The sequence below is a fragment of the Octopus bimaculoides genome, chromosome 4, assembly GCF_046866305.1.
Source record: "Octopus bimaculoides isolate indiv1 chromosome 4, ASM4686630v1, whole genome shotgun sequence".
In the NCBI taxonomy this organism is placed as follows: Eukaryota; Metazoa; Mollusca; class Cephalopoda; order Octopoda; family Octopodidae; genus Octopus; species Octopus bimaculoides.
The window spans coordinates 105,639,762-105,657,313 of NC_142931.1; the positions used below are offsets into that span (position 1 = coordinate 105,639,762).

The following is a 17,552-nucleotide window of genomic DNA, read 5'->3' on the forward strand; positions in this document are numbered from 1 at the left end:
AGCATCTTGTCCCTCCTTATGTTCTGAGCTCAAATTCCACCAAGGTCAACTTTGTCTTTCATCCTTTTGGGGTCAATAAAATAAGAACCAGTTGAGCACTGGGGTTGATGTAATTGACTTGCTCCTTCTCAACAAAATTGCTGGCCTTATGCCAAAATTTGAAACCATTAATATTGTCATCACTATTATTAAGGTGGGCCATTTGACAGAATCATTAGCATGCTAGGCAAAATGCTTAGCGGCATTCTGTCTGTCTTTATGTTCTGAGTTCAAATTCCACTGAGGTCAACTTTGCCTTTCATCCTTTTGGGAGTCAATAAAATCAGTACCAGTTGAACACTGGGGTCAATGTAATCAACTTGCCTCTTCCCCAAAATTTCTGACCTTGTACCAAAATTTGAAACCATTATTGTTATTATCGCTGTCATTACCATCATCAGCAGTAGCATGATTAAGGCAGTGAGCTGGCAGAATTATTAGCATAGTGGGCAAAATGCTTAGCAGTATTTCATCCATTTTTACATTCAGAGCTCAAATTCCACCAAGGTCAACTTTGCCTTTCAGTCTTTCAGGGTCAATAAAATAAGTTCCAGTTGAGTACTAGGATCAATGTAATCAACTTACCCACTCCCTTGAAATCATTAGTCTTGTGCTAAAATTTGAAACCATTATTATTATTGTTATTATGAGTTCAAATTCTGCCATGGTCAACTTTACCTTTTACACTCTTGGGGGTTGATAAAATAAGTGCAAGTTGAACACTGGGGTCAATGTAATCGGTTTAACTCCTCCGCCAAAATTGCTGGCTTGTACCAAAATTTCGAACCATTATTATTATTATTATTTTTTCTTCCTCTGTTTAGACAAACTTTCCTACCTTTTCGGACAAAACCTTTTGTAACCTTCGTCCTGTCTTTGCCCTTATATGTTTTTAATTGATATTAGCCCTTGTGGCCAATAAAACAAATTAATTATTATTATTATTATTATTATTATTATTATGAGTTCAAATTGTCATCATAATTATAATCATTATTAAGGCAGCCAGCTGGCAGAATCATAAGCACACCAGGCAAAATGCTTAGCGGCATTTTGTCTGTCCTGAGTTAAAATTCCTTTCATCCTTTCGGGGTCAATAAAATAAGTACCAATTATGCACTAGGGTTGATGTAACTGACTTACTCTCCCCCAAAATTGCTGGTCTTGAGCTAAAATTGGAAATCATTTTTTTATTATTATTATTATTATTATTATTATTATTATTATTATTATTATTATTATTATTATTATCATCATTAAACTTTGATGTAAAGCATATGGGAACTAAAAGTTGCTAATGAGAGATTCTACGTATTTAATTGGATCTGAGCTTGATCAGTTTCTAAATTACTCTTAATATCTTTAGCAATAAGACTCAATAGAAACTTTATTTTTAAATATAATTTGAGAAATATTAGCATGTGTAAGTACCAAGTGGTATTAATGAAATCTTGATATTTACTTGCTACCCATTTCTATAGATTAATTTCAATTTTGTTAAATGTCTACCATTTTAATATTTTTACAGTCAGAAAACAGTTTGCTGGAGCCTAGATTCGTGGATTTATCCCACCTAGTTCAAGAATATATGAAACGAGGGGATAAAAATGGTCTTGTATGTGCCATGAAAAAAATTGTGGCAGTAGAGCGTTCAGAAAAACTTGATGAGCCTGATTCAGGTAAAGTTTTGTTAATTTGAACAAATTAAGTAAATATTTAACCTATATCTTATTGCATTAAATTTAGGATGAGTTACTTAACAGTACAAATTTTAGAACTTTATAAATTTATTTTAATGTTTATACAAAGTATTGGGTGTTTTCACTTGTTGAATACTTAAATTAGAAATCTAATACTGCTACTTTTGTTTAAAGCAGTGCTTCAGAAAATTCATTTGCTAATATTTATTTGTCTTGGTAAATTTAGTGAAATCAGGAAAAGTTTAATACTTCTACCTGTAGTTACCTTCCTTCAAATGAGATATCTAATCTTCACTAAATTTACCAGGACAGAAAAATAATTTTTAGACCATGAGCAAATGTCTTTTCTGAAACCCTACTCTAAAAAATAGTAGCAGCATCAGGTGTCTAATCTAAAAATTCAACAGGACTTTGTGAAAATGCCCAATAGTCTGAATTAATATTAAAATAAATTTATGAAGTACTAAAGGTTTGTATTGTTAAGCAACTCCTGCTTTGTCTTTACTTCTAGCTAAAACCTTTGTCTTTTCCCAAAGAGGAAATATATGGCTCCAGACTAAAAGATATTACATTATTACTTTAGACTTGTCTACTGAGGCAAATTAACAGTCCTATTTCTAATTAGCCATTAAACACAATATCAGTACTGCAAAAAGTAAAGAGAAAAAAAAAATTAAAGCCCACCAACATTACCTCTGCCCTTTTATTTTTACAATTTTATATACCTTTATTTCTATTTATGCATATCTCAGCCATCAAAAATAGAAATTTTAATTCCTAATTTTATCCTAAGATTTTCTTCTGTAATAATCATTGTTAAAATTTCATATCCATGAAGGTTTTTTATTTGGAACTGTGAAATAAAAATTATTAAAAGAGTAGCAAATCTTTGTGGATCTCGTACAAATATCTACAAGTTTAAATACATTACATAAACTCCATTTTCAGATGATGATGATTTTGAAGCCAATGCAGCAGATCCCAGTGCACGGCATAATACTGTCAGTACTCTTCGAATGCAATTCTTAAAGAATTTTGCCAGATTAGATTTGTCCAAGTAAGTGGGTTTTATTTACTTTAATTGATCCCTGATGAGTGTATAATATCAGTTTTTGAGAAGAACAAAACAAAACTGAGAGATTGTGGGGTTTTGCCAACAGTATTAGCTGCACAAGATAATTTATATCAGCCAAGTATCAAAACTAGATCATGACCTTAAATCAGTAGGTAACAGCAGTTACCTAATAAGTGATCTGAAAGTGATATTGATCAGATAATGTCAACCTGTTTGTAAGAAACTGTCTAGAAACCATATACAAATACCATATTGTGTAAGCTGTGTCTTTCAATGTGGTGCTATTGTTACATGAGAGCAGAGACAGGAGAAAAATGAGTTGAGTGATTCATTGGATATGTTGCATGAACTTATATTAAGATAAGTGGTGCACAAGTAAACTGAAGAGTGGCTGAACATTAATGGCATTTGTTGATGTGTGCTGTGCTTTATAGATATTTTATGCAATTAGGCAATGAATTTTGAAGGAAGAAGTGCTTTGTGTTGAATGGAAGACCTCATAGTAGAAGACGTGAGGAGAAATGGCAAGGTCAGATCTTATGATGTAGTAACTCAGAGATAAGATGTCACTGAATTGCACATACATTTCTCTCTCTCTCTCTCCCTCTCCCCCCCTCTCTCACTCACTCACACACACACACACACATATCCATCTCCTACCAATATTCAAAAGCAGAAAGAATATTTTTTTATTTACAGTATCAGTTTTTTACATTCTGCATTTTACACATAAATTTGAAGAGTGTATGTGCTATTATTTCTTATTACTAAGGATAACTGTCTCTATTATCAGTAACCAAAATATCCACCTTTCTAACTAGTGGCTGTAATAGGGTCACTGTTGTCATATTTTGCAACTTACATACATGCCTAAGCTACAAAATTAATAGCTTTGCAAGAGATTTGGTAGTATGAGATTACTCTAGGAAGACTCAGTGATATCATACATTGCTTACAAGATAAAGGAGTTGGAATGGTTGTATGTCATGAGTTATACTGATGTAGGAAGATATTGATATTCATCCATCTTAAACTCATCTAGTTTTTGCTTTTCTATAAAATGTATGTTTTGAAAAGTTTAGTTAATCATTTGTCATCAAATTTCATAATAGTTATGTATATGCTTAAGGCCTGAAAACCTTAAGTTAACAGTGAATCAGTTTTGATTGGAATTATTATCTAAACCAAAGGGATTGTGTGATTTTGATAGTGATTCTTTAAAAGCATATGTTACAATTATGTGTACATTTATATAATTTGTGTCTTTTCTTCCTTTATCAGAACTGAAGGTGAATTTATGACCATTCTCAAGCAATACATTGATGAAGGTCAAGATGAAGACCTTGTTTCAATGAAAGCTGGAAACACCAAATTACCTGGTCTTCAGAAACTGCTATGGACTATAGCTAAGCCCTTAGTCAAGTAAGACATTGTTCATCTATTTAAGTAAAATAATTATCTAATTTATCTTGATTCATCATCATCTTTTAACGTCTGTCTTCCATGCTGGTACAGGTGAGATGGTTTAAGAGAATCTTGCAGGTCAGAGGACTGCATTGTGCTCCATTGACTGCTGTGGTATATTTAGATTGTTTTGAATTTTGTTCTTTGTAAGATATTTAACATATCAAAAATGGTAAATCATACAACCTAGTTTTAGAACAATTGAAATAACACAGTTGGTAAAGATAGACTGAATACTTTAATGCCTGAAACTTCTTAATTAGAATTCTACAATATTTTGCCTTGCCATTTATCCTCTTTACAGAATTCCCTATTTACCTAATAGAAAAATTGCTTAATATGTTGTATTAATGTTTGTATTTGTTAGTTTTATTAGCAATTTAGTAGAATTTGTAAAATGTTGTATTTTCTAGCAGCTGATTAGAGATTTTACATTAGTTTAGCTTACCTTTATTGTCTCATTAATCTTGTGTCATAAAAATAGTCTCAGTAACATGCCTCAGACAAGAAAAAATGAATTTAATGATAGAATTAAAATATAATAGCTATCATTAAAACTTATAGCCAAAAAAAAAATATCTTCAACTTTAACTTAAAATATAAGTATTTAAGTTTAGGTTAATATTGAATCACTGATAGATTCAGTTTCTTGAATCATTACAATTTACATTTGAAAGCTAAGAGGAACAAAATAGATTATGTATGTCATTTGAGAAATAAATATATTTGAGGGTGTGGCCACAAACAAAACACAGAATTTTGTATTTCACCTAATTATTCACAGTATTTCTCAATTATTTTTCTTGAAGCATTAGATTTCAGTACTGAGTTCAGTTTAGCTTGTAAGTCTGCAGATGACACTTCAATATTCAGACTCAGTAAGGTGGTGAGCTGGCAGAATCATTAGAATGCTGAGCAAAATGTTTAGTGGTATTTCACTCATCTTTACATTCTGATTTCCAAATTCCACCAAGGTTGACTTTGCCTTTCATCCTTTCTGGGTTGATAAAATAAGTACTAGTTGAGCACAGGGATCAATGTAATTGACTTACCCACTCCTCTGAAATTGCTGACCTTGTGCCAAAATTTGAAAGCAATATTCAGGCTTAAGTTAAATGTGTCAAATTATCTTGACATACCTTGCCATTTGATCCAGACTGCTTCTACTTTAGGTAGCTGACTACACTGCAGATGATGTATGATATGAAACAGTCATCTCCATACTAAACTCACCAAAGTTATTTTATACACATAGATCTGCCACTAGTTAGCAATCTTCCTCAGCCATAGTGGATATCACCATGGATATCACCAGTCATTATCACTTAACATCTGGCTTGTATGCTCCACATATGAGCATCTTCTATTCTCCATATTTATGTGTGTGTGTGTGTGTACATATAGACACATAAATACACATATGCATATATATATATGAAGGCACGTGGCTTAGTGGTTAGGCTATTCGGCTCGCAATCATAGTCATGAGTTCTCCCAGTGGCATGTTGTGTCCTTGAGCAAGACACTTTATTTTCACGTTGCTTCAGTCCACTCAGCTGGCAAAAATGAGAAGAACCTACATTTCAAGCGGCCAGCCTTGTCACACTCTGTGTCACACCAAATCTCCTTGAAGAGTATGTGAAGGGGTACATGTGTCTGTGGAGTGCTCAGCCACTTGCACATTAATCTCACGAGCAAGCTGTTCCGTTGATCGGATCAAGTGGAACCCTTGTTGTTTTAGGCAACAGAGTGCCAGTTTTATATATATACATATGATCTAACATCTGATGGTTTCTTTTATTTTTAGAGAGTTCGACAATTTCTTATTGAAAATGGGTTTAGTTAGAGATCTCTTCAGTGACGTACCCAAGGAACAGAAATGGAAAGAGTTGGAGGCCGAGGTATTTTTCTCTTGCAGTTAAATTCTCTTTCTCTCTCTCTCTCTCTCTCTCTCTCTCTCAATCAATCAATCAATCAATCAATCAATCAATTATTTGCTATCTATTTTAGAATTTTGGTGTTGAGGAAATGTCCAACAAATTCAATGAGTGTAAAGCAGCTTTAGAAGATCTGCAAGCTGGGGTAAATATTAAAACTCTTTAACAGTTCTTTTCAAGTTAAACTGCTAAAGCAGTCCATTTTTTTGATACCACTGATAGCATCATTGATAACCTAAATTGCAGTATACTATAAATATCTTTGTGAAAATGCCAAATGACATAAATGCACACTAAAAATATCTCTTTGTTTCCATTTAATGTTTTTATTATTTCAGAGTTTTACATTTTATCAATCTTATAATTTTGTTGGAATTGGAAGTCAGATTTGAAAGTCATTCCAATAAAGTCAGTTAGGTAACTTACTCTCTATTCTGTACATGTATTTAATGTTGCTATATAATTTCATAGGCTCAAGATTTCTTGAAAAACTATGGTATAAAAGATCAAGGAAGCCATGGAGATTATACAGAAATTGATTTTGATATGATGAAAACTGCCCCCTTTTTACAGTCTGTTCCACAACAGCCAATTCCTGAAGCAATATTTGAAGTATGACTTTTTTCTTTTTAATTTCTAATTCATATATTATTTTCACTATTTTTCATTCTATGCATAAGGTGAACATTTATTTGAATATTTATTTTATGTATATCTTTGAGTACCAGCTTTTCTACTATGGAATGAGATTAGTAGCTGTACATGTAGCTATACTGACTGATTAGTACCTGAGTTTTTTTGGGGGTGGGGTTATATTATTGGAAGCAAAAATCAACCAGGGAAATGCCACTTTGGAATTTTAGATGATGGTTTTAGAGGACTTCATAATTAGATTAAATACCTCATTAGAAAATGATGTAGACACATGATATAACTCATTCTTTTTGTATTACAAAATCTAAAGCAACTGAAACTGGAAGGAAGTGTTTACCTTTGAGAGCCTGGTGCTCAGAATTAGAAATATAAAAGTCAAGAATACACCTTGTAAAGCTACTCATCAGCTGGTATATAATTTTGTATTTCATTCTCTCATTGAAGACTCTTTACCAAGCACTTTGTTTTCATGTAGCTCACCTAAAACCAATGTAATAGTTTTCAACTGTAACTAAGTCCTCTTCCTTATTTTCAAGAAAGCAAAAGAGAAAATAGATTAGTATAAGCAAAGGAAAATTCTGACTTGCCTTCTGGAATGGAGTAGTTCTAACATATTCTTTGCTAAACCCCATAAAAAAAACATTCGTCATAATATACTTCAACTAAAAATAAATAAAGTAGCTACATGATTACTGTTCATGTCAATTTCATAATTATATCCAAACAAAAATATTGTTGTTATATTTAAAACGAGCCACTACTCTCATTCCCTATGTGAGCTCATTTCATAATTGGTGGCCTATTAACCCTTGTCCTCCTTTCTTTTTTACTGTTATTACAATAGCTTCTCTGAATTTGATAACTTCCTTCTGTATGTAAAGCTATACATTCCTATTACTCCCTCTCCATAGTGTTTCTCTTCCCAAATCTAATACTAAATATTTTGCCTATCCTTCTACACTTGAACTTATGGAATTCCTACTTATGTTTTCCTATCATGTAAAAGCATACAGTTGTTCAGAACTAAACATCAGCCTCACCAACCTAGTTATCACAATCTTACTCATTCTCTATTGCAAGTGTTCTTTAATATACTTTTTATTGTTTACTGAAGCAATGTGGGTTATTCTCTTCACTAGTCCTAGGATGCTAGTAACCCAGCTATAGGCAATCAATAGACATAATATTCCAATACTTTTACCATTTGCTTACTTTTGTAGGCTGATTAGAAGTAAATTTAAGAATTTAAATATCTTAAATAGATAAAGTGCTCTTGATAAAAGAGTAAAGACTATTTAATGTATATCTTTTAGGAAATCTATTCATATACCCTTGTAATCAGGATGAATATATAAAATAATGATGCTCATTATATATTAGAATAATTAATGAATAATTAATTGCAGTCTTGTTACAAGAATCCTAATATTTTCTACTTAAATGTCAGTTGTGCTCTAACATAGAGATTTTAAAAGTAAAACTATGTTAGCGTGTAAAAGTAACAGCTATAAAATTAATGGTGATAACATTGCTGTCAATTTTGATTTTCAGGTACGGGCTGTGAAACATGGAAAACCAATGGGTCGAGTAACATTAAAAGTTGATGTTCAAACTGGCCGTTTGTTTGCTGTAAAACCTTCCAAAGATATTTTAGATGCTAGTAACACATTCTCCCATGAAAAAAGTAATCTGCTACTTTCTCTTTTTTCCAAAATGTATCTAAATGCTGAGTGTAAAGTTGCTGCAAATAGTTAGTGATACCAGGAGTTCAAGAGTTTAATATTAAGCGTTAGTGCACATGAAATATTCAGTGTGAACAACAAAACAACAAAGTAGGGGTTTTTTGTTTCTTTTTTCTGTACTATATTTAGGCATATTGTTTTCTTTATAACAAATAGTGAATGCTGCAGTAGTAAATTATCAGCAAAACTGGTTTTATTCTCATTTGAAATTATTTTGCTTCACTTTTTCTAGAAACAACTTTTAGAAAGACATGAGCATCAAACATTCCCACATGCATCCTCAATATTTCATAACACTTAAAAAGTAGTCACAGTCCTTCATCTAGCTTATAATGTCTATTCCTCTCTTTTTGTCTCCTGTATGAAACTAATTATGCCTCTTGAAATCATCCATTTCTGAAGAAAAGCATTATACAACCAGTCTTTTGTTTAAAACTATTATCATTTTAATATCAGTACTAATAACAGTTTCATAAATTCTGTGCAAGCACTTATATTCTTCTTGATATTCTAACTAGCACCATCCCCCTTAGTAATTAGAGTGCTTAAGTGGTACTTGAAGTTTCAATGGGAAAACAGTGTGGTCTCAAATTATTTTCGCTGAAAGCTTCAGTTATGAAGTTTGATGGTTTTTGATGTCCTCTTTCTCCTTTTCTGCTAATGTTGAGTTGATGGAATGACAATTATATTTACTTATTTACAAGACAACAAATTCAGTGCAAAACATCAAGATCAAAATAGTTGTTAGCATTGTATTTGAGACTGTATTGTATTCAAGTAAATATGGTAATAGTGGTTAGGACTTAAATAACCTCTTCTTTCTGTTGTCATGTGTTGTTCCCACTGTTGACATGGCAAACTTAGTTTTACTTTCACATCAAGTCTATTTAAAAACTCGAGTTAAATATCCAGTGTAGTCCTTTTATGGTTTGTTTTCGCTCTACTCCCTTCAGGTCTACTTGACAGTTTCTTTCCAGACATCTTAAATTGAAGGTAAACCCAAAATCAGCAATGATTAATTATACACAACAAATATGTAGTAAAAAAAGAAATTGGCCCAGGGAAGCTTTGTGCGAGCAAAAAATTGTCTTATTTCTATGTAGTAATGAAAGTGAGATGAAATTTGAAGTACTGAGGTAAAAAAAAATAAAAAAGCACTATATGATTAAAGTTAGCTGAAGGGTCACCAGATTTTATATACATACATGTGTATATATATATATATATATATATATATATATATATATATATATATATAGATAGATAGATAGATAGATAGATAGATAGATAGATAGATAGATAGATATATATATATAGAGAGAGAGAGAGACATGTACAAACAAGAGAAACTGTTAATAAATGTTGTAGAGTTTGTTCATTCATTAGAACTTAAGGTTTTTGTCTCTAATCCCAATTTCTCCATATCTTCTATCTTCCATTTACAGAGACAAACATGTGAGGTGAAGTGTATAAAGAAGGCATAGGAGTTATCTTTTTCTGAACAAAAACTTATTAGGATAATCAATTTACATTCAAATTTCGTTTTTTGCTTTTATGCTACTAGGCTTTGATATTTTAATTGATTTACTAACCTACTATTTATTCAATGCTACTTATTTCATACTGTATCCTATTACTACATGCATACACCAGGATTTGAACCCTTTTGATGCCAACCCACATGTGGCCACCCCTGATTCTTTGGTAGAAACTTCCTGTTCTAAAGTGATCTAAATTTAAAACAACACCAGCTTAGCATTGACAAAGTTATTTCACTAACTCCTTCATTATTTTCATAATTAATTGAAACAAAGGCATTATATTTCAATGGAATAACAGTAACAGAAAGGTTAAATATTTCCCATTTTGCTTATTTTGCCAAAAAAAATTCTTGTGCTTTTCATTATTCTGTATCTTGATAAATTTATTCTTAAGCCTTATACAATTATTTTATCAACTTGTTTCCTTCAATTTTATTTTTCAACTTTTCATTAAACTTTAACCCTTTTGTTACCTTATTTATGATGAAATATACTATCCTTGTTCCAATTTTGAAAATAGTGAAGAATTTAGTAAAACAACTAAATCATTATTAAGCTGGTGTTTGGAATATAAATGAAATTTTGATGGAAGGTTTTAACTCAGATCACTTTAAAAGAGGAAATTTTTATCATAGAACTAAAGGCAATTTCAGGCTGGTTGGTATTAAAAGGGTTAACTTGGAGTTTCTTTTCCCCTTAGTTGATAGTCAACTCTGATTTTGTCTGTTATATAGTTGAACCTTAATCTGTTGGTTTATATGTTAGCAAAATGCTGGGATAAAAGAGGTTGGACATACTTTATTTCGACTTCTTTCTCTTAGTGGCTGATATTTTCTTTCATTCACTTAATGTTCTCAGAATTATATAACAATGTTTTTATGTCATGAAAGACTCCACCATATTCAATACCTGGGATACCATTTACACTTTGAGTTTCATGGTTAATGCCAATTTAGCTCTCTAAGCATAATATTGATGCACTCTCTTATATCAATATAAATTAATTAATACTAAATTAGTCATCAGGATTTTCTCATATTTTGTTAGTCGGTATAAGAGATTCTAGATTTTATCCTCATTATTTTCGTTTATTTCTCTCCAATTTTTGTATAAAATCATGCATATTAGTTGGAATCATCATTCTACGTTGTTGTATTTTTTCATTAGTTTTGCAGCTGATCAAAAAATCAACTGATAACTGTCGACTGGATATTGTAATAGAAGGGAAAAAGACATTTACTTATCAATTTGAAAGTGTACATGCCCGAGAAAACTTTTGTCAACATATATGTCAAATGAAGAGCATGCATTCTACTGCAGAAGAAATAGATCAAGTATCTATCTTTATTGGAACATGGAATATGGGTGAGCATAATTTTCTATCAGTTGACAGAGAATTTAATTTTTGTCTTACTTCTGTGTTGAATTTACTTATAAGCTTGCTAGGCTGAAGCTTAATGTCTCAAAATGTAAGAACCCTTCAGCCAAACTGTACAATATTTCTGGCACTGTCATAGGCCTTTTGTAAGGAGGCTCACTTGTGGAATAGCCTTGTGCCCCTCTTCATCTAAATCTTGCACTATCTCAGTGGTTTATTTTCTTTCACCTTACTTTTATTTATTAAAATATGAAATAAATTAATTTCAAATTTCAGTAAATAAATAAAATACCTTCTTTAAACACTTCTGTAATTGTTCAAATTCTTGATATTTTAATTATTATCTATTCCTATAATAAAAATGTCTGCATCATAGAATATTAGACAACATATATATTGTTCAAGATATTGTTTTATAAAAATAGTATGAAAATAATTTAGTTTGCTTCACAACCATGTGCTTTCGGATTCAGTTTCGCTTTGCAACACGTTGGGTGAATGCCTTCCACTATAGCCCAAGGCCAACCAAAGCCTTATGAATGGATTTGGTACACAGAAACTGATAGAAGCCCATTATATGTGTGTGTAGGTATGTGTCAGGTCTCCTTGTCTTGACATGTGCTAATTGTAAGCATATGTCACCATATGTGTTGTGATTTGTTTGCAATCTTCCACGAAAACATGTCTGGCCATTGAACTGACATCTATGAAGAACTAGAGGAAATATCTTACTTGGAAACAAGTAAGGGTTGGTGATAAGAAGAGCATCTGTCTCAACATTTTTCATTTAACCTATGCAAGCATGGAAAGGTGGTCTTCAAAACAACAACACCATTTACCAGTACACTAGTCAATAGATATTGACTAGCTTACTGGTAAATGGTGTTAATCAAAGTATAATATAGCCGTCTTGCTTTATCAATATTTATTTCTTAAGCAATTGAGTCAGAAACAGAACTCTGAGTTATCAAAAATGTTTAACATTTGTTTGTAAATGATCTTTTAAAAGATTCCAAGATAACATTTATTTTTCTGTTCTAAACAGGTACTGCCCCATTTACTGAAAGTCTTAATAGCTGGGTACGATGTCAAGGAGCAGGAAAAATTCGAGAGCCCCTTGTAATGGGAGTAATTCCTCATGATTTATATGTAATTGGAACCCAGGAGAGTTCATTAACTGAAAAAGATTGGGTCAACTGCCTAAAAGCTCAACTCAGACTTTCAATGTCTATTGATCCTGAAATCGTATGTTTATTTTAAAATTTACTTATTGGCTATTTATTGGAATCAAATCGGTCCAACAATAGTGATTTAAAAAAAAAAAAACGATATTTTGACATATTTATATATCAAATTATAATGAAGTCATTAGGTATAGGTCTTTATCAAATTTATTTTTTGGTCTCACTAGTCTATAGTCATAATTAAACATCAAGCAAGTATATGCTCTTGATTATTACTTTCTGAAAAGTCTGTGAATTAATTACTTTATGAAATCAACATATTTTAACCTTATTTATGCTGATTTTTATGTAAAATTTATTTGTTACTTGAAGTGAAACTTATCTTCAAATGTGTTTACTGTTATACATAATGTACTTGTTTGCAATAAAACTCATTGTCTATACATGTACACTCTATGTCACTTTCTGAAACTCATCTATTCATTAGTTTGATATTTATTACCTTGCATAAAAAAAATAATATAAGATAAGAATATTCTTAGAGATTAAAAATACTAGAAAAGGAATTATCTTACTTCTATGAGAATTGTGAACCAGTTGGTAATGTAGTGTGGTTAGAAAAATTCTATATTGGTTTTTAATTAATAAATGTATACTGTCAACTAAAGATTAAAATTTGAATGTAATGATTATACGTGCATTCATGTGTGTGTGTGTGTGTGTATCTAGCATTTTCTCATAATTTTTTCATTTTTCTTCTTTTTCTTTTTCTCCAGGTATGTGTTTGTTCCCTATGGGGTATACGTCTTGTTGTATTTACAAAAGCAGAACATCAACACAGAATAAGTCATGTGGAGCACAGCAGTGTAAAAACAGGAATTGCCAACGCCCTGGGTAAGAATTTAAATCCTATCAACTGTAACTTTATGAAGAGTACAATTTGTTTACATTATATTTTGATAGAGAAAGTGGGATTAATTTAATCCATATATAAATTTTCTGCTTGGGGTATTCAACTATTAAAACAGAAGTACTATTTTTATAGTTGAGTGTTGTACTCTGTTAATAGAAATTAACGAAGTTGAGCTGGATTTTTGCAAACACAATATGTGTAAGGATAGAGCATTAGAAATTCTTACCAATAATGGAAGCAGACACCTTATTAAACTAATGTCTTGTATCAGTTATCAGTTATGTTTGTAAAATCTTTATACAGCTGTTATTGCCATATCATTTTGAATGATATTGAACCTAAGTTATCACATAATTCTTTTATTATATTTTGCTATTTTTAAAATATGAGAAGTTCTCTGTTCTATTAAGTGTTCTTAGCTGGTTATATAACTTTATAATATAAGTACTGATCTCCAACTTTCATAACACATATATATGATATAAGCTGGTGGCTTTATCCTAATAATCCATAAATTATATTGGTAAATTACATAGGTCAGATATTCAAAAGAGATAATCTTTGTAATTTTTTGCACGTATGTCAAATGTATATTCGCTTGCTTTCTTGTTAATAAATAAGTAGATAATAAATTTTATCTATTTTAATGAGATAATTAAAATTTAAAAATTTTAAGGGATCCTTCTATTAAGAAATTACAGTTGTTTGTGTGTGTGGTCCTTTGGGAATTTAGTGAAAGAAATACAACAGAATCCCAACTCTCCTTCCTTCAGTGACTCTCTCGAGATTCCTCTCCATCTGAGTCTATTGCTTCTTTCTTGTCCCTTTCCCTCACCCCTTATAATAGTGTTTAGTGCCATAAATCCCTTTACACAATTCACCCTATTATCTTTAGTTCCATCACTTTTTACTCAACCCTGACACTAATTACTTCCTCTCCTCTATTCCCTGTCATACTAACCTCCATCCTCTCCTATTATTTACTGGCTTTCATCCCTTCACCTAGGATCATTGCTCACTCCTTTTCCTGTTCTCCCTCAGTTATAGGTACCAAATTATGAAGCAATCATCTATAGAGCTGGTGCCACAAAAAAAGCACCCTGTACATTCTGTAAAGGGGTTGAGATAAGAGATAAGAGTGGATAAAGTGCACCAAGAGCAAGAGAGTGTTGTGTATGTTGAAAAAGGAAGACATAGAGGCAGCATGAGTGTGATACATTGAGTGAAAGGGTTCTTTTATGTAGGCAATCACCCTTCAAAAAATAATAGCCAAAATGTCTTTAATCACAGATCTGTTTGACTTGCTGAAAATAGCAGCAAAATTTCCTTCAAATCACACACTACCATCTTAAAATAGAAAGGATATACTGGATGATATGATCATGAATAAAAGGTAGGAAGTTTCACAGGTGAAACACTTTTGATCATATGCCTGTTCCATCAGGACTGATCTGAAGCTAAACAGTATGAATAACTTTGGCAATGTTACATCAGTCACTTTATAACAGTTCTGGGTTCCATCATACAACATGCAATCTTGGGCAAATGTTCTCCCTCCCCCATCATGTGCATGTGTGTATGTAATCATTTTTTGACCACTTTTCATGCTGGCATGGGTTGGCTGGATCACCACAGTTTGAGTCAGCACATATCTAATGATTCTGCTCATCTTGACAAGTCATGAACCACATATCACTCGTGAGTTTAATTTCTGGCTTATTTTCTAAGGCTTCCTAACTTCAATCATTTTACAGTTTACTAGCTGTCTTTTTCACAGTACTCTCACTAGGGAGCTGGTCATTTCCCCAGCAAGATGGTCCTCTCATCTTACTCTTTGCAGAGTGTTCTAGGTGCAACATTTTTTATCGTGCCAACACTACTGGGGTAGCCATGTCTGCTTGCTTACCTAGAAACACCAAGGATAAGATAAATAGAGACGTGCCTGATAGTGATAAATCAGAAGAAGGAATGCCAGGAACATTGGTTTACTCTCAGCCAAGTATTTCTCTTGTAGTTTTTTTATTAGGAAGAGTGCATATGTGGTACCTCTGATTAGCATGAAGCCAAACTGTATTTCATCTTAGCTAACCCTGTTGTTCCTGACCATAGCTTTCTCTGTGACCTTCATAGCCTGGTCCAATAATGTGATATCTCTAGAATTTCCTTTCTCCAAAGTATCTCCTTTTGCCTTTGATACTACCATGCCAGTCATTAGGTATGACACCTTCCTATATTAATTGATTAACTATTTGGGAGAATATTATGTCTCCTACCACAATAAATATTTTGAACTTCTCAGTGTGTGTATGTGTTTTATATATATATATATATATATATATATATATATATATATATATATATATATATATATATATATATATGCATATGCCTCTGTTTGTGTGTGTCTGTTTTTTTGTTTTTTTTTTTGTTATGCAGGGTGATTGCTTTGTTAATATCTTTACTGGCTCTTAAGCAAAGAGTTTGGAGACATTTAGAAAAATCTAAGAGAAATATATCTTTTTAAAAAGATGTGAAAATGCAAATGGTAATATAGATAGTATTATGTGGTTAAAAATATTCTTTAGGCAGAAAAAAGTGGACAAAATCCCCTACAAGAATCAAATCACATGTTTGTTGAATGCCAAACAGCCAAGACACCATTGAAATACCCTATCTTTGTAACTGTCAACAGATCTACTAACAGAGGTCCATCAAATTTTCATTACAAAAAGGCTGCAAATCTCCTTGTCAAGTGAAAAGTAAGCAGTGGATAATGAAAAAAAAAAAAGAGTCTAAAAATCTGACTGTAGTTAACACTGGAAGTTAGGTGTATGAAGATGATAACTGCATAAAAGATTTTAATTCCTTGTGGTTTTGCATTTTTAATATTATATACACCATTTTATTATTCTAAAGAACATATCAAATATCTAAAATTTTTGAGTGATTAGCTTACCTCAGTTTCACTTAAAAGCATATTTGAACGGTAGATAAATTGATGTGCAGAAATTTTGAGACAGTTATAATGTTGCCAGAATATAAGTTTTTTTGTTTGTTATAATATGTTTGCTTTACACATGTATATTGAATGAATATGAATTAATTTCAGGTAATAAAGGTGCTGTAGCAATATCCATGTACTTCAACGGAACGTCCATATGCTTTATCAATTCACACCTTGCTTCACGGAGTGAAAGACTAGCCAGGTAACCAAATACGATTTCAACTGTGGTTTGGAATTTCATTTCTGTTAACTTAGCTAATTTAGCCTTTTATTTATATATATATATATATGTACATACACACACACACACACACACATATTTATATACACACACACATACAACTATATATATATACACATACATCTATATATATATATATATATATACATACACACATATATGTATATAGACATATACACATCTATATATACACGCACACACATATATAAGTTCAAATAGAGTTTGCAAACCTCATTAAGGGATAATAATTTCCAATGAATATACTGGTTTGATACCTATTACAAGAAGTATTGAGTATTAAAATTGATATTCAACTGTCAGGTAACTGGATAAACTGGGGTTTATATATATATTTTTTTTAAAAAAGACAAATAGAGAGATAATTAAATTAATAATTCTTTATTAATTATAAAATTGGACATCATCTCTGACAGCTGTTTCGATTCCAGGTTTTAGAAATTAATAGACTTAACCGAACACAACATTGCTGATTCAAAAACATCTATATTTATACTTTAAAGTTTGTTTTCACACCCACCCCAGTTCTGCAGAATCAGTGTTGTAGCGGGAGCGAATAGGTTGGGTGTTTGATTGGCAGAGGTGATCAGGTTGCATATGCCAGCCCTTTTGAAAACACCACCCCCATCATCTAACCCTCCTTTGCCCATGGGTTGGAAACT

General features: G+C 31.7%; 1 protein-coding gene across 3 annotated transcripts in view; it reads left to right on the forward strand.

Annotated features, from left to right (window-relative positions):
• LOC106880499 (phosphatidylinositol 3,4,5-trisphosphate 5-phosphatase 2A) overlaps positions 1 to 17,552 on the forward strand; it is a 96,761-nt gene that overhangs the window by 47,865 nt on the left and 31,344 nt on the right. For all 3 annotated transcript variants that reach the window (XM_014930474.3, XM_014930475.3, XM_052967330.2), the window contains 11 exons: positions 1,568 to 1,718; positions 2,688 to 2,796; positions 4,096 to 4,236; positions 6,086 to 6,179; positions 6,289 to 6,360; positions 6,687 to 6,827; positions 8,421 to 8,553; positions 11,320 to 11,517; positions 12,576 to 12,775; positions 13,491 to 13,608; positions 16,737 to 16,833. In XM_014930474.3, coding sequence (XP_014785960.1) covers positions 1,568 to 1,718; positions 2,688 to 2,796; positions 4,096 to 4,236; positions 6,086 to 6,179; positions 6,289 to 6,360; positions 6,687 to 6,827; positions 8,421 to 8,553; positions 11,320 to 11,517; positions 12,576 to 12,775; positions 13,491 to 13,608; positions 16,737 to 16,833 — 1,454 coding nt within the window. The remainder of the gene's footprint in view (positions 1 to 1,567; positions 1,719 to 2,687; positions 2,797 to 4,095; positions 4,237 to 6,085; positions 6,180 to 6,288; positions 6,361 to 6,686; positions 6,828 to 8,420; positions 8,554 to 11,319; positions 11,518 to 12,575; positions 12,776 to 13,490; positions 13,609 to 16,736; positions 16,834 to 17,552) is intronic.